At 47.1% G+C, this 25,256-nt stretch overlaps 2 protein-coding genes across 4 annotated transcripts; one reads left to right on the plus strand and one right to left on the minus strand.

Annotated features, from left to right (window-relative positions):
* The first annotated feature begins 869 nt into the window (after nucleotides 1–869).
* LOC131266575 (arrestin domain-containing protein 17-like) lies at nucleotides 870–5,282 on the plus strand. Its single transcript, XM_058269185.1, has 3 exons — nucleotides 870–1,358; nucleotides 3,130–4,137; nucleotides 4,217–5,282. Exons 1-3 carry the CDS (start codon nucleotides 1,244–1,246, stop codon nucleotides 4,369–4,371), a joined length of 1,278 nt encoding a protein of 425 aa, XP_058125168.1. The 5' UTR covers nucleotides 870–1,243; the 3' UTR covers nucleotides 4,372–5,282.
* Nucleotides 5,283–7,430: 2,148 nt separating this feature from the next.
* On the minus strand, nucleotides 7,431–24,942 carry LOC131271393 (jmjC domain-containing histone demethylation protein 1). Of its 3 annotated transcripts, none has more exons than XM_058272807.1 (5): nucleotides 24,877–24,942; nucleotides 21,864–22,542; nucleotides 13,903–14,063; nucleotides 10,482–12,720; nucleotides 7,431–10,312 (listed from the first exon to the last, which is right to left on the minus strand). In XM_058272807.1, the coding sequence occupies exons 2-5, from the start codon at nucleotides 21,915–21,917 to the stop codon at nucleotides 8,561–8,563; spliced, it is 4,206 nt and encodes a 1,401-aa protein (XP_058128790.1). In that variant the 5' UTR covers nucleotides 21,918–22,542; nucleotides 24,877–24,942; the 3' UTR covers nucleotides 7,431–8,560. The 3 variants fall into 3 exon arrangements, with proteins under 3 accessions (XP_058128790.1, XP_058128792.1, XP_058128791.1); XM_058272809.1 differs by having other exon boundaries at nucleotides 24,885–24,941; XM_058272808.1 differs by lacking the exon at nucleotides 24,877–24,942 and adding an exon at nucleotides 24,750–24,869.
* Nucleotides 24,943–25,256: the final 314 nt, after the last annotated feature.

Raw genomic sequence — 25,256 nt, forward strand, 5'->3', positions numbered from 1 at the left:
TGTCAAACCACGCGCACACGCCACACGGAACTACCTGAAATTGCACTTCCGGAAATTCGTTGCAGTCGACCAGGCCGCTGGCTCGTCGGAAGGGGATAATATGGCACTAAAACCCGCATTTGAAGCTCTTGTGTATCGATGTGCTTAGAATCTTCAGGCCCGTGTGTGGACACTCAGTGCCATTTTACGCTCAATTACCAAGCAAAGTACTAAAACAAAACAAAAACCACACACATCAGCACGCATATAAACTAACTAACGATCGTGTGCGCTTACTATAAAAAACAAACAAACTCAGAAGTGAAAAAAACTCCGCTAAACTACCTCAAGTGCCATTGAGATTTGTTGCAAATATACAAAATATGTGAAACTGCTGGCTAAAGTTAATAGGCGTTTTTATTTTATTTCATGAAAAGAAACGACTGACGCTACGCAGAGGTATTGGGAAACATTTAAATAGAATCCTTTTAAACATGTTTCCGACTAATAGTTAAAACGCAATTGTACGCCTCCAATAACAAGTCCCTCCCGGTCTTCCCAAAAACCGGCCCAGTGTGAAGGAGTGTTCGATGAATGGAAACGTTGATTCTATTCGACTGCACATGTTTCATGAGCAACATAAAAAGCGCGTTCCGCGGGGTTGGGTTTTGCTGATGGGTAGTAACAAATACTATTTCAAAACATCAACACCCCACGCATACAGCCTCACAAACATCACACACACTTGGACAGTTATGCTTTAAAGATCCGAAACGCATACAATAATGGCGCCAGACTGCTAAGACTGTAGGGAAAACTCTACTCTGCCAGAGGCAGTCGTCACCGCAAACCCGGCAGTTCTTGTTTGCCGCAGTGTGGGAGAACAGTGTGCCGCCGTCCTCCGCGTAGCTTGAGGAGCTGCCAGTGTGTCATCGAAATAAGGGCTCCTTTCTTTTTTGTCGGCCTTAGTTGGTTTAGTTGTGCGGTGGGCAAGTGCAGCACCAAATTGTCGTCTGATTACGACTACGACGAACTTCCCGTGATTCGCATTTTCGAGGCTGTACCGAGTTCCAATATCTATACGAGCAGTGCTGACGTGACGCACTGCAATCAATCTTAGGTGTGTTCGGTAGCGGGGATAGTTAGTTGTGTCCACAAGGTGCTTGAGTAAAGTGAGTGAAAATAGCAGACACCGCGAAATCGAAAGATAAGAAATCAGCCAGATAAGTCCCCACGAGCAGCTGATTTACCGAGCGAAGGCAAGATGGGTCTGAAAGAGTGCACTATCGAACTTGATAATCCGTACAACACGTACTACGCCGGGCAGACGGTGAATGGCAAGGTTACATTTACTTTCGACACCACGAAGAAAGTAAGAGGTAAGGATTCCAAGGGGCAAGTGGAAACATATGGAAGAGAGCATCGTTCTTCATTCTAAACTCAAAACACACGGAAACCGTTCGTTCAAGATGAGAAGATAGATCAGAATCCGGGATGCTTGATGACATCATCTGTCAAAATCGTGTGACAGATTTTAGACCCGATGGGAGAATATATACTGAGGAGTACCACATAAGCAAGTGGGCAATTGGCCAAAAATACGATCTGCCAAAAGGAAGTAGTAGCATGAAAGACTCCTTCTCCCGGTCCCCCTCAAGAAAGCCGGCGCCAACCAGAATTTGGGGCGGGGGGAGTCATAAAATATGGTTTCTTTGTGTGCATTGGAGCCGGTGCAATTTCATCCAATGAAGATTTCTTCACTACACAGGAGAATTTGGGCACATCTAGAGTGGCCAATTAAACATATTGGCCTTTTCACCTTACTATTTGTTGGCTATAACAAAAGCTGGAATTACATTAAAGCAGGTCTTTTTCCAATGTGGGGTGGAACGATAAGCACCGCACCCGAAAAAAAAAATGCTCTCACCGTGCGTACGATGGAGCTGTATTGGTGCCGCATACTATGCTGGTCGTCTTTTTCAGAAGTCATGAAAATGTTTATTTTTATATATGGACCTCCCCACTTCCATTTCCGACCGTTTCTAATGCTCCTTCATGCATGCGTGTACACTTTTGACATTGAAATCTTGAATTTGACCTGCTTATAATGTAATTTCGCTGTAATATACTTTTACTCTCCCCTACAAAACTATTGTTCTTCTCAAAAAACGCACACTGCTGCACGCAACGGAATACATAATTGCATGCCACAGTAACGCCGAAAGTAAGTGGAAACTAAGACGTCTGGTTAGGGATGTTTCCCGCATCGTTTTACGTGAAGATGGTGCGAAGTGACGATTGGGATGGTTTAAAAATACACGCCTGCATCCGTTCGGTTTCTTGTTATATTCTCAGTACTTGCTTCTTCCCGTAACTGAAACTCTTTCCATTGAGCCGGGTATTCCATGGCGAATTCCAATTCCTATGTGATTCGGATTGCCAACATGGGGGCCTATAGGAATGCTCCATATGGAAAAGCAACGCATGCTGACGGACGAAAAACGACGGTCTTAAAAAGACGGTTGAATTTAATCTCCTCTGCCTTTGCCGGTCAGAATGTAGTCTAAGAGACTGGAAATACAAGAAAGAAGTTATTTTTTTTAGTGGCAAAACCGGTTCTCTCTTTACTTGTGCACGATTCGAAGCTCGCGAGTCGAGCGCTATGCTTTTACCCGACGAAAATATTTGGCCAATACTTTATCGGAAAATCAGAGCTTTTGTTTCGACGGTTGTATTCCCCAGGATTGAATGTTTTTCGGTTCCAAAATAAAACAAACGCCTAGTAAAGGTTCCTGTCGTTTCCACGAAAAAAGGGATGGGTGGCCTATAAAGATTCATATGATTAGCGCCTTTCTAATCTACGACGTAACGTCGACTTTATGAGTTAGAACGTTGACCCTGGCCACGGCTTTCGAAATCATCCTTGAAAAATGAAATAAAAAGAGTTACTTGTCTGCTCAGATTGGGCAATTAGCGGCAAGCGGAAGTGCCAGTTTCGGCCATCGGAATGTATGGCAAAGATGATTCACAACACATTCCAAAGCACGACTAAAATCTTCCTAGACATTCTAACGACGTAAATAAAATGTTCGTTCCATCAATCAATGCTTGTTGACAAAAGAACCTTTCTATGCTCTTCTCTCATTCTAGGTATTGTGATAAAATTCACCGGTGAAGCCGAAACCAAGTGGAGCCAGACGGAAACGAAAACCGACCAGAATGGCAAGACGTACGAGTCAACGACAAACCTCACCGGCCAGGAGGAGTACTTCCAGATCCAGTACTATCTGCTGGGGGGCAAGAACGCGGCCGAGATGGAGCTGAAGCCCGGTACGCACAGCTACCCGTTCACTTGCGCCCTTCCCCCGACGCTACCCTCGTCGTTCGAGGGAGAATGGGGCTTCGTGCGGTACACCGTCAAGGTGACGCTAGACCGCCCGTGGAAGTTCGATCAGGACATCAAGATGGCGTTCACCGTCATTTCGCCGGTCGATTTGAATCTGAATCCACGCGTCAAGGAACCGTTCAAGTTGGAACTGGAGAAGACGTTCTGCTGCTTCTGCTGTGCTTCCGGACCGCTCAGCGTGATCGTGCACATCCCGGTAACCGGGTTCGTGTCCGGCCAGACGGTTCCCGTGACGGTTGAGTGCGATAACGCGAGCAACGTTGGTGTGGACCAGATTACACTCAGCTTGCGCAAACTTCTTGCGTTCCACGTGCACACGCCGCGTCGTGAAACCAAGCGCAAGAAGGAAGTCGTCACCTCGATCTCGATGGGACCGATCCAGGCGGGCAATAGCCAGACCTGGCAGCAGAACATCCAGATACCGCCACTACCCCCATCGAATCTGGTCAACTGCGGCATCATCGATGTCGACTACGACGTCAAGGTGGTCGCGGAAGTTTCCGGATTGCACGCCGATCTCGACGGTAACATTCCGATCGTGCTCGGAACGGTGCCACTCGAGTCGTTCCAGCCACCGCCGCCCTACACGGACAATCCGCCGGTCGTGCAAAGTGTGATTACTGCTGCCGAAACCGATCCTTCAATGCTACCGACGCAACCGGTCAGCCCGGCCAGTCCACCGTATCGTGGAGCGGGTGCTGGTGGAGCGCTTGGTTGGAGTGTAGGCGACGGTGCCGTCTACCCGAATATACGTAAGCAAAACACCCTCCGCCGCACGCCAAACATCCGTCACCTTCTTATACTTTACTCGTTTGCTTCTATTTCTTTTAGCTCCACCGACGTTCGCAGAAACTGCCTACCGGGCACCAACCATTTCTGGCAAGAATGACTCCGAGCACACGCGTCTCGTCGGCGGGGCAGAGTATGCACCGCGGTATCCGACGTACGCGTTCAATCCGACCGCTCCGCCACTGCCAAACTATTGATAGCGATCCACCCGCGTTACAATGACCGACCCTCGAAAAGGACCCAAAAGGTGGTGGATTACCGCATCCTTATTTCGTGCTTCTCGAATATTACAAACGCTTTTTGTATTCACTCTCGCGTAGTATAACCCTATTCATGTAATCCAAAAACCTTTTCACGGTGATTTTCCCTCACACGATACGATCGTTTTCATGAATATTAAAATGATGTAAGTTTGTGTTTGAGTTGGCAGTTTCGGAAATCAACTATTGAACTACGTTAAATGTGTTGCTAATCCTTAACTGCCAGCTACATTTGTTTGATAAAATCCATCGGGAGAGCGAACGGAAGGAAACTCACTTAGTAAGCTAAGCAAGGGGATACGAAAAAACATGAAGATACTGAATTAACCGCTCGCACTTGCACCTCGGCACAACGTCGTTACCTTCTACGCTTCGAGACAATTATGTTGCACAAAAACCATAGTTTAGGAGTGCTATTGAAAGCCATTTCAAACGTTCATTACCTCAGAAAAGGGCATAGTAAGGAGATGTTTGCTGACATTGCTTAGTTTTTCTTTTGTTCCCATCTTTCTCTACAATTTATGGTGGTTTGATGCATCATCATACTCTTATACATCACACCTAAGGCCGATATTATTAAACATACTGGCGTCGAAAGAAGTCGGCATAATTTTCCTCAAACTTTACATGCATTAAATGCCATTTTATCGAATGCACGCGAAAACTGTGAACGAAAAGGCACTAAAAAGGAAGTAAAAAAAAGTGTAGTAGTATTAGATTGCAGTTGCCAAACAGCAAACAAACCCTAGAAGCGTATCGGCATGTGATGCCGACTCGCGGGAGAAAAAAAGCACGGAAACCGTTTGCAGAAACAGTGCCTAGAAGTTTTTTAAAAATATTCCCTAGAACATCTGCAGCGAATGAGAAGAAAGAGCAAAAAATAACCTCAAATTGTAGTAATTAATAAGACACTGAACTTATTTCATCAGGTTCGTAGCGACCATCAATCATCTATACCGTATTTAATTCGAATCCGGGGGTCCATTGGGGTCCACACACGAGTCCATCAAATGATTTTTTCTTGGAAAGAATGATTTTAAATTTAACTACTTCCCTCTACAGAACCTCAAAACAATCAAAGGATCCAGGGCCGGATGTGAAAATTCCGCAATCGACGGAATAATATTCATAACAGTGAACTAAGAAATATTTGTGAATTGTTGTAAAGCCATGCATGCATTACGGTGAATAAATGTTTCATACGTGGGGCTTCAATATTTATACTTTGTCAATTTAATATTGGTAAACATAAATCCAGTGAAAAAACTAACCTAATTAAAAATTACTCAAATCTTGAATCTTCAAAATAAAACTAATAAAATATTGTGCATTCTCTGCATGTACAATGATTCCTCAATTTGCATGTTTCTGCAGGGTGTTGGTAAACGTGTACGGAATACGATACCATATAAATATCGAATCGGTCTAAAACCATAGGTCGACCCAAGCTGTGAACAATACACTTCGCCATAACCTCCGACCCTGTGATCAAGCCACCACAATCACTGTGCCCGTCTTCTCGTTGTACCTGATGAGTTAGTCCCAATCGGTACCGCGTTCCAAATCAGATCATTTCATCTCATCCTTCAAACGGCATCTGCCTCACGCTCCCTTACTAAGTCTTCTACGCGCTCACTGGACTCTAACCTGCTGAGCCTCTGACTCAAGGGTTCAAGTAGCAGGGGAAGTCGTGTTTCTGTTAGAATGCAAATTTCAGAACAAACTAAGCCAACTCAAATGGTGCATCGACCAGACGGAGCAAATTTCTAACGATAAGCCGTCGTTCCCAAAATTCAACCCATTGGAACAATCGATCCGGATTCCTCTCGCGAAAACCATGATCGATGATCAATGATCGAATTCTTTTCAGTCAGTAAAATAGAGTCCCTTGGTATTAGGCGTCGACAAGGAAACAGAACGGACCAGTCTTGGGTAGTTCCAAAATCAGCAGTCGGCTTTTAAATGAATCGGTTTTTTAAAAGCAGTCGATTTTTAAAACAATGTTTACCTTTTATGAGCGCCTTTAAAAGTGGGGTTATTTTACGACATTATCCGCTAGGCCCTTGGTCACAACTAGAACATTGTGTAGAAGCTATGAATTGTCTTCTTAACCCGTTTGGAATTCCAAGCTGTAAGTTTTGCAATTCACCACTATTTGACGATGATTGGTAAGCAAAACGCCGCATTACCCAATTTATTTGTTTGATAAAAATCCCTGGAAGAGCAGTTGAAAGAAAAATAGCCAAAAATAGAAAGTTAAATGCTACGAGTTAATATTTGTACTTTTTCAGTTTAATGTCAAAATGTTTGTAAGTATGAATCCAGTCAAAAATACCCAACTAATAACAAACAAGTCCAATCTTGGCTCTTGAAAAATATAACTAATATTTGATATGAATGTATGATAATTTCTCAATATTTTTTCGAGCAGCGATATTGTTAAACATCAACGGTGAGGATTTTGTCTATCTTGCTCACGAAGGGACGTTACGTTTATTTACAACTAAATTACGATACAACAATTGTTCTTGTAATACGGGGCTTGTGTTTTTCGCTTTTACTCTACGTATTCGTATTCTTCAACGTTTGCGTGAAATTATGCCTATTCAACTATATTCGAATATCGCCGCCTTGCCCTTATTTCAGTATTTAATTTTATTCATTTATCTATCTCAACGCTAAACTAGCGCTCAATCTTTTTCCCCGTTAGATTGGGGGTGGATTGGGATGCAGTATGCCATTTGGGTTTTGTTTTTATTTGATCATGCAATATTATTTTGCTGCTTTTTTGTAATTCGATCGTTTGCTGTGCTGTTTATGAATGCACGAACAACAAACGGGGAAAGCTAACCAGGCGAACTATGGCGTTTCTCTACCGAGCGGAATCAGTTGCCTCGACGATGCTCGATGACATTGTTCAACACTTTCCCCCTCACTGCAAGTACTTTCGCGGCGTTTTAAAAGCAAACGGTTTTTGTAATAATTATTATTCAAAAAAAAAAAAAATTAAATGCCAAATTTTATTATACACGAAGGAAGCGAAGAGGAGCAAATCATGGGGTCGATTTGATGAATTTAAAAAAACAACAAATGACCTCCAGAAATCAAAATCGATTATCACACACCAACTTTTCAACTCATTCCCATAGGCCATCGCCATGGTTTATACTTTCGTATTGCCTTTCCTCATTACGTCTACATGTGATTTTGTTTGTGGACAAATTGTGGAATTCTACTTCGGCACAAGAAACGGAACGAGATATGATACAGGAAGATACGACTTAAAACTATCGTTTTAAAAAGGAACGGATAGTGGATAAAATTATGGTAAAGAAACACATTTCGGCACAAAGAAATGATCAAAATTGAGTTCGCCATTGACCATCTTCCAAGTATAAAAAAAATTATCTTATCACTGTTATGAAAGCAACGAGTGAGAGGATGATGAGGTTTCAAGAATGAACATATAACTCAGGATAACTTCTTCGTATACACCCTGTCGTCTTCATGACATATGTACGTGATACGTCACATAACTGTTGCGCTCTGTTCCTGAAGATGTTTATACAATTTACAAAACTACTTCACCAAGCACTTGACAATAAGTAGAACTAGTTGCTCTAAACCTATGCACACGACGCACGATCACATTCTAAATCTATCTAATCTGCGACACTAAGTACCGATGATGACTTCGCTACTGCTGGTGCTGTGTGTGGTTTGATGCTTACGCCCAAGCGTATGGGTTAAAGAATTGGATTGCAGTGTTTTTTTTTTATTTCATTTCGTCCTTTTGTGCTCCCACCGAATCAGAATGGGGTGAGAAAGTTGCTGCTGGAAAAGTTATTACCGCCGACGGTTAAAATTAAATGGTTAACTTAAAAATTAGTCTTTGGTTTGTTTACGAATTGTTGACACCCGCCGCGCCGCGTCTCACCACCCACCAACCATCCGTGGGGTTTCTGTTTTACGATTAAGCGCGCGCCCGATTGCCATTGCCGAGAGATTGGGAGATTTTTGTTAGGGTAGTCTGAACACACCTCAACCTTTCCAATAATGAAAATAAACTCTGGAAATACATTACCGTGCAGCCTAGCCTTGTACGTTATTGTTCGCCCGAAGTTACTTAACACGCCGATTGCTGATCCTTCTTTTGCTGCTCCTGCTGTTGCTGAGCCGGTGGCGGTGGCGGTGGTTTCCGCTTGTCCACCAGCTTGATGCCGTGCAGCTGGAGATTATTTTTGGACTCGGTGGCGAACTTGATGACCGCCTGCGTGGACACCTGCGGCACGTGGCTGAGATCGAGCCGCGTCAGGGCTTTACAGGTGGCCAGATGCGCAAGCGATGACTCGGTTATAAGTTTGCAGCAGCTCAGATCGAGCTCGATCAACGTCATGATTGCGGCCTGCGAGGTGCCGATCTGTGCAATAGCCGCATCGGTGATGCGCTGGCACGAGCTCAGATCGAGGTGCGTCAGGTTGGGCAGCCCCTGGGTGATGTAGCGCAGCGCAACGTCCGAAATGTCTGCCCCGGCCACCTTCAGCATCTTGAGGTTACGCAGGCGCGATTTGGAGTCTGCCAGCCCGGGTCGAGAGTCCTTCGGTGGCGAGAGGATCTCACGGATGGCGAAATCGTTCAACCCGGCGATGAAGCTAAGGTCGAGCACCTGCAGCGGTGGACACATGCAGGTGTGCAGTCCCAGCACGGCCTGAATGTGCGTGCCTTGCAGGGAGAGATTCTTCAGGCCGGGAATGCGCGAGATCAACCACGTGACCTGTCGCTTACCGAGCGCAATCCAGTCCATGATCAGATGCTCCGGCTGGCGGCGTACAATCGCGGACAGCAGGTTGGGTGAGAGCTTGTACTCGGTGCAGTTCATGCGCCGCCAAAGCGACGGATCGACGGCAATGTTGGACCAAGTTTTGCACACCATCGTGCAGGTGACGAGCGTTTCCGGGGGCAGGTAGCGGAATACGGCCAGCATGCAAGTCGCGTCGAGCGCGTAGTTGCCCGGTTGCGCCATCGCGCCCGAGTGTGCCGTCGAGGCGGGCCGAATCGGATAGAGCGGCTTTTTCATCGGCTTTGTCGACGTACTGTGGATCTGGTGCGCCAACTGCATCCGCTGGGAGGATTTTTTGCGTGGCAGCGAGCTGCTGGTGTGATTGTTCTTGGACTCGTGTCCGCCACCGCCGCCACCACCTCCACCCCCACTACCTCCTTCTGCCGTGGTCGATTGCGTGCTGTTGTGATTGTTCACTGGAATGGCACCTCCCTCTTCGCTCTTCCTGCGTTTTATCGGGACTACCCCGGTACCTGTGCCACCAACAACCGTACCCTGTTGCTGTTGCTGCTGCTGCTGGTGCTGCTGTTGCACTTCCCGGCCGTCCTTAATGACGCTCGTCGCCTGATGATGGTGTTGATGCTGAAGGTGATGATGGTTCTGGTCTAGCGGTTCGTCTTTGACTTCCACTTTCATCATGGTGCCCCCCGTTGGCCCACCGGTCATCATTTTCTTCCCGATCGCATCGTTCTCGGAGCCGCTCGAGATGTCCTCGTCCTTGATCTTGGGTTTGCGTTCAAACAGTATATTGCCACCATTTCCGCCGACGATCACCGCACTGCCGGATACGGCAAAAGCATACAACATGTCGTCCTGGAACCGAGGCGCTCGGGGCGCCGGTACATTCGCTCCAGAAATCACTGTATCTCCTCCTCCTTCGCCGCCACTTCCATGGCCGCCCCCACTAGCAACGCCTGCGCTTCCACCTCCTCCTCCTCCTATCCGGCCGAGGTCCACGTTGTGTACGGAGGACGCGTCACTGCTGACCGACATTCGGCGAATGTCGGACGATTTCTGGCGTGCCCGGAAATGGCGTGGCTAAAATAGAAAATGGAACAACCATAGGATTAAGGATATTTATTTTTATTAACCGGTGCCTCGCCGAAATTTGTGTTGTGTTTAGTGATGATTATTAATAGTTTAGCGACCTGATTGCTAATCTAATATTTCGAACTAGTTCTACTTATGCTTTCAGTGTCGAACTTACCCGATAGTCAGTATTTTTGCCCGACTTGCAACACGTGGGACACTCCCAGCTGTTTGGTAGATCATCGTTCACGATGCCGTGTATATCCGCTGGGCCACCGGCAGCCCTTTGGGCGCAGTCTGGATGCGAAATTTCGTAACACACGGAACACTCCATTAGCGCCGACGGGCCTTCCTGTAGCTGGGCTTGCAGCTTAGCCTGCGCCGGGGCGGTGATTGGTGCCTGCCGCCAGCCGTCCAAATTGCAGTGAATGCACTGCGCGGTGACCGGTAACATCGGCTGCAGACACTGGCGCATCATGCACGTTTGCTTCGCCCGACCCGGTCCCCCGAACTTCACCATGTCGAGGCAGAAACTACACTCGCCGCAATCGGACCGCTGACAGGCTTCACAGTTCTTGCATCGTGTCCGACGCCGTCGCGGTCCATTGCCACCACCACCACCACCACCACCGTCCCGCTTATCACCACCACTATGTCCACCGTGCCCACCACCACCACCACCACCACTGCTGGCCGCCAAGCCGTGCTTCTTGTACGGCCCTCGACCACCGGTGCCACTGGAAGGAAGTCGATTTCCGCTCGTCGGCTGCGGTGAAACGAAGTTCCGATCGTCGTCCGCATTGTACTGATGGTGACCGAGGCGTGCCGGTGGACCCATCGTCGTTCCTCCGTTCGAGCTGCCGATCGGAGGTGACCGGGGAGCGGAGTGCACATCTTGCTCCCCCATTACCGAACGTACTTCGTTCGAAGCGCCGTCCTTCCGGTGCACTGATGCGAGCTGAATGTGACTATTTGGGGAATGATTTTGCTGCTCTTGTGTTTGCTGCTGTTGCTCTTGTGCGTTACTTGCTTCGAATACTTGAGGGCCTGTGGAACTAGCGTCATTTTTCACAATAATCTGACGGTGTTGTTGTGGCGAATGCTGTGCCCCATCTTCCGTGTGGTCGGTGCCATTCTTTCCTCCTTCATGAAGCCTTCGCTCGCGTAGCTCATCCTCCTCATCTCCATCACGCTCGTCCTGATCGTGTCCAGCACCGCCCTCGTTATCCGTGGAGGTTCTATTCCCTCCACCACCACCCCCACCGTCACCCGAGTAGTACTCGTAATGCTCGCGGATGTACGAATTGTTGCTCACGTTGAGGTCTGGATGCAGCACCGGCACGCCGGTGATTGCTAACTCCGGAATGTCCTTGCAGTGTCGCTCGACGAGAGTTCGCACATCCTTGATCAACGCCACCGGATCCTTGATGAGCTCGGGCACGTTTTTCTTCTGTGCCGGCAGATCGTACAGGTACATCACGATGTCCTTCAGCCCGAACAGCTCGTAGTGCGTGAGGTGTACGTGCGACTTTCCGACAAGCTCGTGCTCCCGGCCCGGTTCGCCCACAAGATGCGAGTGTCCGAGCAACGTGTAGACGTACTTCGCCAACACGTACCACAGCATCTCGGTGAAGAACGGATAGCGAAACTTTTGCGGCACCTTCGTATTGTCTTCGACCTGCGCGATCTTCAGCTGCTTCACGATGCCGAACGAGTGCAGGAAGTTGCCGCCGAACACGAGCGAGTCCGTCGGCGTGTAGACCGCGTGGATCCAGCCGGTCGGAATGAAGAAAGTGTTGCCGGCGGTCAGGTAGACGCGGGCGCACTTCTCCACCGTATCGCCGAAGAACACGTCCGACTGCTTGCCCGACAGCACCCACTTTTCGTACAGCTGTAGGTTTTTCTCGGTCGGCGGGATCAACCAGAACACTTTGCTGCCGCGCAGAATGTGATACCAGACGGAGGTGCCACCGAAGTCGACGTGAAAATCGGTGTAGCAATTTTTCACCGACATCAGGCAGTACTTCTGCACCTTCGGGTACATCATGTCGTTCAACAGGTTGGTCGACTCGACCTGCGACTCCTTCAGCTGCTTCGGCCACACCACGTCCACCCAATCGATCTGTCGCACGATCGCCGGGCTCTGGACGTAGTTTTCGAGCCGCGTGTGCGAAAACTCGAGCGAGATCACATTCAGCAGCTTCTTTTTCACCGGGTCCTCGTAGTACTTCTCCCACTCCTTCATCGTCATCTCGACGTTCTTCTGCGTGTTCACGTCCATCACGTCCAGGACGCGCCGGGAGCCCACGCACGTCCGCACGTCGCCGATGGTAAAGTTGGCCGACGGTACCTGCAGCCCTAGGGCGGTTTTCTCCTTGAACAGCAGCGGTATATTGAAGCCATTCTGTTGCAGAAATCTATCGGGAAATGGGAATAAGAAAAGGGGGGGGTTAGTATTGATAATTTCCCGACAGACCGTAGAGAGCTCCGAATCGATAACCCTCAAAAACGCTAAGACAAAGGTGACAAATTAAGTTTCGTAACATGTGAAATGACCCAAAACTTCCCAACCTAAACCAGAACGCAGCCCCGTGGCTGTTTTACTCCTTTTCATCCTTCACCCGTTTATCCGCTGATCAACTTTTAATTACAACCATCACCCTTTCCCTCCTTTCGGATGATGCTAACCGGGTCAACGACAAATAATGGACGCAGCTTATCGCTTAGCCTGTTCTGTCCAATCACTGGTTGAAAATCAGGACACCGCCTTCTTCGATGCTATGCATGCGTGCTTTTAGTTTTCCTCTTGGTCGATTTTCAATCAGCAATATTGCCGAAAAAGCTTTCCTATTATCATCAACCACAATCTGATTTGCTCTGAAATCGAAGCAACCCTATGCAACTTTATAATAATAGTATACAGTTGTAGATAAAAAGATTTAAATAAAAAAGTGAAATATTTTTACTTTTAATAACGATTGTATCCGTTATTACAAAAACATTATAGGAATAAAAGATAACATTAAAGGAATAAAAGAAAATGAATCCGTATTTCGATGAGATTCGAAACCTTAGCAGTAATATGTTTGTTCAACGATAGCACTTTACTTGCAGCAACATCAAATCAAAACCGCGTATTGCGACCACAACGAAACGAGTTCCGATACAACTTTACGTAAAAAAAAAGCTTAACTGTTGTCAGACACAAACCGAACAGGTTTGAATGTCAAGCTTGCCAAAGGAAACTTTAATAAATGGAATTGAAACACGACCTACTGAAGCAGGGAGAACCAAGCAAACGGAGGAGGTACCGGCGGCGCTGGAAACACGTGTTCAGGGTTACGTTTCGGTCTACAACCGCTGGAACCCAGCGCGTCATCAGAATTGACGAACGGGGGGCTCTCAAAACACTTTCGCCGTTCGAACAGCGGAAATATTTCGTCCGCAAACGTCTTCATAATCGTTTTGCGGATCGGTGAAGGACGCGGGAAAAATGTGCGTTTCTAAGTACCTGGAGAATACGAGACAAGGCTGGGGCGAGAAGGCAAGGCCTCCTAGACCAACGTGCGTGAGGAGATTCTACGACGACGTTCACTTACCCAACTGTCAGATTTTCACCCTTCATCTCGCGCACCATGCCGGACTGGGCGAAGCGGGGCGACTCGAGCTTCTCGGCCACGCTGAACCCCCGGGCACCTTCGTAGTCATCGTCGCCTAGATTCCACTCTTCCGAGTAAAGCTTGCGCTGTTTGCGTTCACGCTGGAAAGGAAACGGAGAAAAGAAGGAACGCGAGATGGTGAGATGATGGTTAGGCAATGAATGTGTATAAGCTGCGGAAGAAGTTTTGCTTTTTTCTTATTCAAATAAAATCACACGAAAGAAACCCAAACACGAAAGACGCCAGGAACGCGATTACAGCATTGGATTACAACCCCACCCTCGGGAGGGTTCCGGGTGTTGGTAGGGCTAAAAGTTTCTCACCCCTTCGCTCCCTTCGGGTTGTACTCTCCCTGCTGCCTCGTCGGCGACAGTCACACATAGACACACAGGTGGAATATGAGCACAAAGGGCACGTAATCATGCTCACGACGACTGTATGGTGGTTGTGACCGTGAAAAGTGAAAGTAACTCTTCAGCTGTTTCTGGTCCCGAGTTTGGTGTAAAGTTTGCTCCAAGAAGACCCGCTACTTTCGGGTGCGTTGGTAGCGGAGGTGGTAGAGGTGGACGCAGATGACTCTCATTTTGGCCGGTAAGTTTGGGTTGAATTTACAGAGCAGAAATTAACTACCGAAAGAGTGGTGGCGTTCAACTAAATTCTGCTCTTTGCATGCGTCATCCTTCAGACATTTTTTTTAAATAATTGCAATAGAAATTTAACAGTTTTCAGTACCTAAAACTCCCGAATTTCGACACACTGTAACCATAATTCCAAAGACGCACGCATTCCCTTGGTGTGTCACACTGTCTATTGGGGTTAGAAAACATAAACCGTGGTAATTTGCACAGCTGACAACCTAGCTAAAGAACATTAGCTATTCACCTGAGTTGGTTTCGTTCAAACAATGAAAATGTTTATCAAATGTGTTATGAAAAAAAATATTCTGCGGTAAAAAAAGAGCTCTCGGAAGCTCTCCTATGTCTGACAGACAAGTCCTGTCATCCACCACCGGAGTGTTCCTTGAGTCAACGCGACACATGCAATTGCGATAAGGGTTGACGGCAGTTTCCGTCTGGCAATCGATAGACATCGAGCACTTCTCCCACGGAACATTGTATGTACATAGGGCATGGTAGGAGGTGGAAGAGAGAAATGCGGTTGGGCTCACGAACCATCTTATCACGATCATCCCACAACACAACGTGAGTGTGAGACAACAAGTGAAATGGCTGCCTCAATGCAATGAAGCTTTCGCAGCAGGCGATGGACACATCAATGCAAAATTTGTAAAACTAATACAGCCTTTTACGATGGATAGCATAAGTTGAAACGCGTTGAACGCCTTTGTTAACTCCGTTAACGCTTCTGGAAACCGGAATATGACATCTTGCAATCCTTCAGCGCGTTTGTCACCTTCATTAATGATTCTTTAAACTCGAATATGATATTTGTAAACTTCATTATCGCCCTGTCAGATTGGAGGCCGGTTTGTTTTGGGTTTCATAGATGCAAATTGTGTACACATACATATATAGTCAACCATTCGAAAAAGACGTTACTGTTCACATTCAAATTGTATCCACGCTGTGAATAAATTATTTTAAACGATAGAACGGTTCTATTGAATATCTGTTATGGAAATGGTATATTGTGGTATACACAAATCATAGGAGGGCCCATAGAAACGGAAATGTAAAATTTATTCTTACCAATCTAGTAAGCTTAGATGTGCTGCGGTGAAGGTAATTGCAAGTGAGAATTTCAGATTCCGTGATAAACAAGCTCAGCGAAGGAGGAACAGGATTAATTTGCCCACTGAGGAGTAGTGAATTGGCCTTTTATTTTCCATTGAAACTGGAAAAGAAGTGTTGGCTCACGTTTATGCCAAACTCGCATATCGCTTCCCTCGGCGTCGTATAGAGCCACTTGCGCCGCGTCCTGGTGCTATGGGGTCACGTCATGAAGCCGGGGAAGCCCCAGGTTGCGTTGCATGGTGCTGGCGTAAACCCCGGTTGGCACCCGCTGTTGGCGTCGTCGGAGTAGCCTGGTGCTGTCCAAAAGCTGCCTTGCTCTACGCCGCCTGGATCCTAGCCCGTAGCGTGGGGTCACGACCGAACCTGCTCATTCTCGCTCGATCTTGGGCCGCTGCCCGTACCGCTGCTTGTTCCGTTACTCGCCGCCTGGCCGCTGCCGTCTGCCGCTCAGCGATGGCTTTCTCTCGGTGGTCTAGAGCCGCTGGAGCTCGGAACAGATGATTCTTGCTGCCTCCTCCAGTCGAACCCAGGCCTCCGTGCTATAGAGCAGGTGTTCGTGCATGTTGTCGACGGTAACGGTTGCCAGCCCATGTCCAGACAGGAGCCGCTCGCGCACCCCGGCGAAACGGGGGCACTGGAACAGCACGTGTTCCGGCAACTCCTCGGTGTCAGGGCAGGCCGGATAGGGTAAACTTTTTGGCTGCGAGATACTGGCGGAAAAAGCCGTGCCCCGTCAGCACCTGGGACAGGTAGAAGTTTACCCGTCCGTGTTTCCGGGCCATCCACCGCTCTACATCCGGGATCATCCGGTAGCTCCAGCGGACGAAAGCTTTCTTAGACTCGTCTTCGAACAATGAGGGCTCATTCAGAAAGCGGTAGGTTTGTTCGTTGCTTGTTGATTTCATCAAATGCCGTCGTTGCAGTGAAAGTTGCTGTTCATTGTCTTGAGCTGACACCATGCTTGTTTTCACATATGCACCCAGCAGGACCAGTGCCTCCAACGTGTCATTCTTTTCCAGTTTCAATGGAAAATAAAAGGCCAATTCACTACTCCTCAGTGGGCAAAATAATCCTGTTCCTCCTTCGCTGAGCTTGTTTATCACGGAATCTGAAATTCTCACTTGCAATTACCTTCACCGCAGCACATCTAAGCTTACTAGATTGGTAAGAATAAATTTTACATTTCCGTTTCTATGGGCCCTCCTATGATTTGTGTATACCACAATATACCATTTCCATAACAGATATTCAATAGAACCGTTCAATCGTTTAAAATAATTTATTCACAGCGTGGATACAATTTGAATGTGAACAGTAACGTCTTTTTCGAATGGTTGACTATATATGTATGTGTACACAATTTGCATCTATGAAACCCAAAACAAACCGGCCTCCAATCTGACAGGGCGATACAGCCGTTGCCACCTATGTTCAGCTCTAACCCACCGATGATTGAAATAGCTCATCAACTGTTGTCTCTAAAGCAACTGGTATTGAAATAGCTCATTGACAGTTGCCTCTAACGCATCTCATTTTGTCTCTAACTCATCTGACTATGTCTCTAACGCGGGCAACCCTCTCAAGCCGAAAAATAAGGAGAAAACAAAGTAATTGTGGTTATGATACATTGTAAGACTCCAAGAACTTTAAAGCTTTTCTTATGTATTTTTGAACAATTTTGCGTTTAATTTTTATACGTGCCGGCATACGTATCAACTATGCATTGTGGTGTTCAACCCGGTGGCATAAACGCACTATCTTAACTGTCAAGTGACATACATTAATCCAAGCAAGTACGTTTATGCCGCCGAGTTGAACACCGTAATGCAGGCTTCTTAGTTGATGCGTATGCAGGCACGTATAAAAATTAAACGCAAAATTATTTAAAAATACATAAGAATAGCTTTAAAGTATACCAAAATAATAATGTTTATTGTTCTTGGAGTCTTACAATGTATCATAACCACAATTACTTTGGTTTTTCCTTATTTTTATCCTTGCCTGCGTTAGAGGCATAGTCAGATGAGTTAGAGACAAAATGAGATGCGTTAGAGACAACTGTCAATGAGCTATTTCAATACCAGTTGCTTTAGAGACAACAGTTGATGAGCTATTTCAAAATAACGTGTGTTAGAGACAAAATCACCCGCTTTCGAGGCAAAGTTGGCTGGCAATGGCTGTAATGAAGTTTACAAATATCATATTCGAGTTTAAAGAATCATTAATGAAGGTGACAAACGCGCTGAAGGATTGCAAGATGTCATATTCCGGTTTCCAGAAGCGTTAACGGAGTTAACAAAGGCGTTCAACGCGTTTCAACTTATGCTATCCATCGTAAAAGGCTGTAATATGTGGTATTGAGAGAAAGAAAGACAAACATATACACATGAAATTGAGTAACAATAAATCAAACTATTGACACCCCGCGGCTGCAAAAATAAACACTGGCTAATAGGCTCATCCTTTTTTTTTACGAGACATTTAATAAACATTGTCGTAAAAGGAAGCAGTTAAAGTATGCACCGTTGGAGTAAGATTTAAAAAGCTATAAAATCTGATCCAACCGTTAAAAATCACTTTGCCCCAGAAAAAGGTTTCTTTCGCGATGCCGAGTTTGTCGAGAAGCAACGCGGTCGGGCCGCCCCGTAATATCGCAAGGATGATACGAACAGCAGCAACAATGCGGAACAGGAAAACCTGGCCAAGCCGACGGACGACGACGACGACGACACCGACGACGATGATGATGCTGGATGCTATCGAAATACGAAAACTGGCGTACATAACATAAGCGAAAACCGGTTCCTTTTTTTGTCGGATTCTCGGACTCCGAAATGTTACCCGGCGCGCGCTGGTGGGCTCCAAAAATGGAGTGATTCAAGTCAGGTATCAGTTTGTACGAAAGGGAGAGAGAGAGAGGGAAAAAGAAAGAGGATAAAGAATGAAGATTCCGAGGATGCCGTGAACTTTTCGGCAAAAACCTTCGCACGACGACGGAAAATTTGACCAATCCTTAACCGCAAAGCAAGAAAGCGTCCTTTACACAACGGGTTGGTGGTGATGGCTGTCGCTTTTGGAAGCTCAAACCCAAACGGAGAAGAAACGCTGCAAAATGCTATCACAACGAATAAAAAGTGTGGTTCAACAAATTTTCGACAGTAGCCTGGAAGTATTCAAACGTGATCGATCCACAAAAGTTCATTTGAAGGTTGCTAAAAATATCGGGTCCAAAAAAGAGCTTGATAGGTGCATTCCTTAAAAACCATCGAAGAAATCTTACGTCTCGAAAGGTAAACAAAGCGGGACGCAGAACGAAACATCAGCTTTTTTTCCCCGAGAGTGTTGTTCAGCGAGTTGTCCGCGAGAGGCAAACTAAAAAAAGAAGCATATACCCTTGGGAGAAATTTATAGATGGAACGATGAGAAGTGTATGTTTTAAACTCGCTCGGGGATGATGTGGTAGGGCAGCGATCACAAACATGCTTGGCGCCACCTCGAAGATGGAACAGCAGTGAAGGAATCCATCCCAAACATCATTAACCCCACACCCCACGGACTGGTCTCTCGCGCGGACAACAATTCGTCTAGCACGCAGCGAACAAATGGAGTCACCCTCACAACAGTTGACTCACGAGTTTTGATGAATGAATATGACTGTTGTGTGCGTCAGCCGGGCTTGCTCAAGGCATAGGCCATTAAGATACGTACCCGCCAAAATTCGCGAATCTTGCCAATTGCTCTTTGTTTAACTTAAACGTAAATTTGATTTCTTCGATTCTTTGGAAGTGTTTTGAATTAGAAACGAAACTCTCGCAGACATTTGGTAAATAATGCCATCTATCAGTCGCCGACACAATCAACTTCTCTTTTAAGTTTGCTTCTTTTTTTCAATTTGACCTGGGAAAATTACGCAAACATTTATTTCGCCAATCGCGCAAGATAAGAAACACTTGATAGAAATTATCTACGCCTCATGAGTAGAAACACAAGTAGGTCAAAGGCACGGCATAATTATCTACCAAATGGTTTCATTTAAGATTCCTTGCATGATCATCATTTTTGACCGTGGGTTTCTTGATGAATCATTTCCTACAAAACTTTATCTAAAAAAAACAATCTCAAATAAATGTCGATTCGACCCAATAATTGCCGGTAACCCGAACACTTTGACGAGCATTTTAAAGACTGATCCTGTTGGTTGGCTGTAAACATTTTCGACATTCCACACCGCCTGATGCCAGTTGACGGCGCGCGCGCCCCTGGCATCGATTGTGCCCAGGGGGGAGGAAAAGTGCAACCTAAAAATAAATGAAAACACTCCCGCCGGGAGATGAGTTTCTCGTTTAATTTGGATCAACACACCTGTCGGACAAAACAGAACCCCCTCGTGGGAGTATCACGGGTTTGTGTTGTGGGATGCGGATAGCTTTCCGGTATATAATTTCCTTCGAATCAGAACTGCATTTACGCCAATATTTAAATGACGTTATGAAACGAGTAGTACAATGTGGTTTCCTTGGTTCCATTTTGCGAATGTAGCGAAGCAACGCTCTGGAACCGGGGTGTGTCGCCTTCCGGTCATCTACGTTTACGACACGTCTTGAAGTAACACTTTGTTTCTCTTTCCGTTTCAAAGCCGACCCAACCAAAGCCATTCGCTTTCCGCTTTTTTCTATCGTCCTCTCAACTCAATGAGCGGAAGAAAATCATGCATGAAATATTCATGTGCACCACACGTTCAACATCGCTCTCAACGTCCGCCCCTCCGCCATTAGACCACCTATCATTTCGCATGGCGCTCTCAGACTCAGCAGAACCACGGCCGTACCCTTTCTGGTATGCTGGACGGAAACGTCCCGGTTCCGGATGGTCTTGCACAGTAGCCGGCCGGCTGACGTACGTAAGGAGGGTACGAGACCCACACACAGTGTAACCCCAGCAAAGTTGCCGCGCAAGAACACGTGAGCGAGCACAAATCTAACTCGCACTTCCGAAACATCGGCAGCGTACCGACCACGAGATATTTTCGATGTTCTTGTGTTGAAGAAGGAGAGATCCTCCGGACGAATCACCTCAGCGCAATAACGATCAAGATGGCCATACGCGGTTGGGGCAGGCAGACACAGGTTGCCGAAAACGCGAGTTGGTTTGCCGATGGGAAAAGCAACGCCAACGCTGATTTAATGCGCGCGCATACATCCGCATCTCGTTTTCGCTCAAGACTCCTTTTCCGCTGGATCGTGCCTTGATGTGTCCTGTCGCGCTCTATTATTTCGCGAATCCATCCCTTTCTGCATTCATGCACGTTAAATGGTACGTTCCTCCTCTTGCGCCGTGTGCGCTGGAAAACCGCTAGCCATGCTATTTTCAAGCAGCGGTACCACTAGAAGGCAAGAATAAAAAATAATACGTTCTAAACCGCGAACTCCTCCCGACATCATCAGGTGAAGTTTCGCGGGAAGAAATATCACCCGCGACTCTCGACCAACCAAGCGTGTCCCTCGAGAAGAAGTCGCTCTCGCGCTTTTCTTGCCCGCGTGTAATTAGCTCATCTGCTTCCGAATCCGGAGACAAAGCGCGCGTCATCTCGCAAGCGTTGTTCTTTGTGGTGACGTTCGATTCGTTAGTCCGGTTTTCTTCAGTCTTGCCCGGCCATCGTCGGGGACCACCACGCGATGGGGCAGACAGCGTGTGCAAAGAAACGGCTGACTGACGAATACCCGGCTGATGACATCAATAAACTTTGCTTCAAACGAAGCTCGTCCGTTCGACGATGGATGGATTTTAAATTGGAAGAAAGTGTGTACTGGCCAACATTTTCGGAGTGCGCAATTAAATGTCAGTGCACATTTTTTAACTGGAACCAGCATTCGGCTTGCGGATTTTTTCTCATTGACTCTTGTGGTGATTCTTAGCTATTATTCTTTCGTGTGTTTCTTTATCCATTCTCTCACGAGGAAATCGTGCGAGAAATAATTTGATATTTTGTGTAAAAATATTTCCAAGTTTGCCTTCGTCGGAAGAATTGTGCTCCCCCTTTCTCTTGGATATCTTAGTTTTGCAGCGTGGCAAACACATACGTTATCTACCCTGCCGCGGTTATGGAGCCCGATGATTCTTTTTTCCACCCGTTCAGTGTGTACTTACCAATTGCCTGCGACTTTTGGATGGCGATATCGGCGGCACCTTTTCGGACGACATCGCGCGCCGCACGTCGTTTGCTCAACCACCGGAAGCCAATGTTGATGGCGAAATTGTGTATGTGTGTGTTGCGTGCGTGTGATTATCTCGTTGCTGCACGGCCTTCCGGCGTCCACGAATCACGATCACACGTGTGGTTGCTATTTCCTTGTGTATGCAGCAACGCGCGGTAATTAATTTGTTTTTTGTTTATCTCCTGCGATTACCTTATTTTCACAGCTGTTGTTGTTGCGTTGCGTATATGTTCAGCAATTCTTTTCGTTTTACCCCACTCACGTTTTACACGAGACGTCACTTTACTTGCGCCAGGCCAGTGTCAAGTGGGAATTGGAACTTGGCGCACAAAGAAAACCACGACGTCGAATTATTTATTTAAGTCCCCTCCCGCCACCACGCCGCCGCCGGGTGGTCGGCGATTTTTCTTACACTCAGTATTCCGCGGCGTCACTTACACGACGCACCACGAGATTCAAAGACAACACAGCACACGCAAGCAAGGTACACTGCACATCATCGCCACGTTATTATTATCACACTCCAGGAGGTGGCGATAGCACTTTATTGTGGACAAGCCCTGTGGCGTGCACCCTTTCCTCAAACTCCCGGAGGACACGACGACGACGACCTAGAGAGCATACGCAAAGAGAACAACATGTGAGAACATATGCGACGCTACGCCTTTATTACCCCCCCGAACGGCGAGTGTGTAGAAGAAAAAAAAAAGGGCGGGTGTTGGTCACGATGTGACAGCAGAAACAGCGACAAAATTGTCACGAAAAAAAAGAAAACCATCAAATATCATCGCGTTCCAATAAACTGCACCCTTGACACGCGGCTTTATTCAGTCCTTTTTCAAAGCAGGCGGTGGAGACGGCGACGCACTTGCCACATAAAAACGGTGTGTGTGGAAGAAGGGTTCAGCTTGCCTCTCCAATGGCGTAGTTGAAAAACACGGCATAGGTGCCGTCTATGTGTGTGTGTGTGTGTGTGTGAAGGGAGAAGGGAGGGAAACGGGAGCTGGCCCAGACTGCACCAGAAAGGATCTACGACGCGGCGGAAAACCTTTTTAAAAGCCTGCTCGAACACACAGGAACGGAAACGGGAAACGAGACACGAAAAGCGGAAACCACCGCTTGGTGCAATTTTTTGGTGTTCTGGTTATAACGCGACAAGTGACCGACGGCGGTTGTGATGCTCAAAAATTGTGCCCACCACAGTACAACCGACGTTGTGTTGTGGAGCAGCCTACGAGTTGATTGGATTTGGTAAAGGCCGCGCACTTAATGCACCATCACTCCTCCTCCGGGCGAGGCGGTATTCGTCGAGGCCCTGCTGTGCGATGCGCTCCTCGGGTTGTGTGGAGCAAAAATCTGTTCGCTGCGCGACACGGAAAGCCCGCACCTTTTCACTGGCACGCACACGCCCGTACTGAACACGCGAATCGGACAAACGCGCCTTGGAACCTGCTAGAGAAGAGTACGATTCTGCTTACGACGGCGATACGCCCGATGACGACACACGGGCGAAACGGACTCCCCGGTTGGAGAGAACGAGCGCGGCGACGATGAGATGGACCGGCCGCGCGAGCTGAATTTAGTTTTTTTTTCTTCTTCAACCTTCCTTCCTCGACAACGCGCACACTACTGCCGACAAAATGCCGCCGCCGCGATCACTTGCCTTCCCTGCTAACCCTCAGCCTTGCATCAATCCCCCTCCCCTTCACACCGCAACCATAAGAAGGCGCGCGCCCGACGAATCGCCTCCGCCGTCGCCGTTGCCGTTTTCGAGCTGCTGCTGCTGCTGCTGGGGAAGCTGTTTCACGCACTTTTCAACGTCATTTCACTTCGGGGGCGATAGATAGTAAAAGCCAATTATTTTACCACACAACGGGTATATGCTTTTTCGCGTTGCACCCGACCTGTAGTACCTTTGGGCGCGATGAAATTCTCGAGCACACACGGTGGCACACAAAAAAGAACCCGATACCGGATGTGGGTAATCTTCGGTCAACAGGGGGAAAATTTTGCACACCTTTTCGTCGCAAGCGTAGTGATGGGACGCGCCCGCGCACGTCCACTCCGTGTCACTTTTCGAACTAGACTAGCCGCGATCGAAAAAGACCAAGGCAAACTTATTCAACTGAAACTACCCCTCGTAATTAGCCACCGATAGTTATCTCTTTCGTGCTCCCCTTTGGAAGCGTTGATGAAGCGATGACTCGCCATCTTCTTTTACTGCCTAGAACACCGTGCCGTACTTTTCGCACCCCTTCCGTGAAGTAGTACAGCCGTCTCTTGCTGTTCGCTGTTGCACGGCCTCATGCACTTGTAAATGAATGAAAACTCTGTCTCTTTTTTCCAGCATCTCTTTCTACCGGGTGCCCGCCCGCCACTCTGCACTCTTGCGTTCCTACTGTCCACGGAGATATGTGCCACCGACGAAACCGGGCAACTTACCGCGGACATTCGACGCCAAGTATCGTTCTAGCGATGAATTAAAAAAAAAAGTATTACAACTTCACATCGCCGATCCGTAGCCGGGGATTTCTTCTTGTTTTTGATTATATTTTTTTGTAAACTTAGAAAGGGAGCTTCAATTTCCGCTTCTAATTGGGCTACTCGTGTTAAAGCTCGTCCACTTCACGCGTCGTTCCTATGTACGCTCGACGTGAAGCGATTCTCGGGCAGCCGGGAACAAAATCCGGGCTCCTCAACCGTGTTTATGATCGACCGTCAACAGACGTGACGAACATTTTCCACTGCGGTTCGCCTCGAAGGTGTTAATCGAAACGAAATCGAAAACTCACACCGGCAAACACTGCACCATACTTACGTTTCACTTAAGTGATAGAAAACGACCTCTTTTCAGAATTAACGTGTTGTGTCAACACGTGCCCGTCACAAGACAACCGACGAAGAATCGAAAAGTCCAGATTCCAAAAACTGTTTTTTTTTCTCACCAACGAACCGTCATCCAAATTGCAGAGAAAAGCACGATACCGCGAACAGACATCTATTACAACCGCACCATTCGACCAAGTCAATCGTACTGAAACACGAAACTCGAAATATTAGAGTTGGCAGAATCGGGATTTGGAAGACCTGAAGACTCGATCCCTGGACGGATTCCAAAAGATTGATTCACATTTCAAGGAATCAGATCAGATTTTATTCGCTAAAGGTTTTTAATCAGATTTGACTTGTTTGGAACTTGGTTTGATACAATTCTAACTGGTGAGGTGAGTCAATGTGATTGATTTGTAAATATAGAGAATACTGTAACGCTGGATAGAAGTGATTCGGATTTGGGGGTTCGAGTCCCTAGAAGGGATTCGATTTT

This window comes from Anopheles coustani, chromosome 3, assembly GCF_943734705.1.
Source record: "Anopheles coustani chromosome 3, idAnoCousDA_361_x.2, whole genome shotgun sequence".
Taxonomy (NCBI): domain Eukaryota; kingdom Metazoa; phylum Arthropoda; class Insecta; order Diptera; family Culicidae; genus Anopheles; species Anopheles coustani.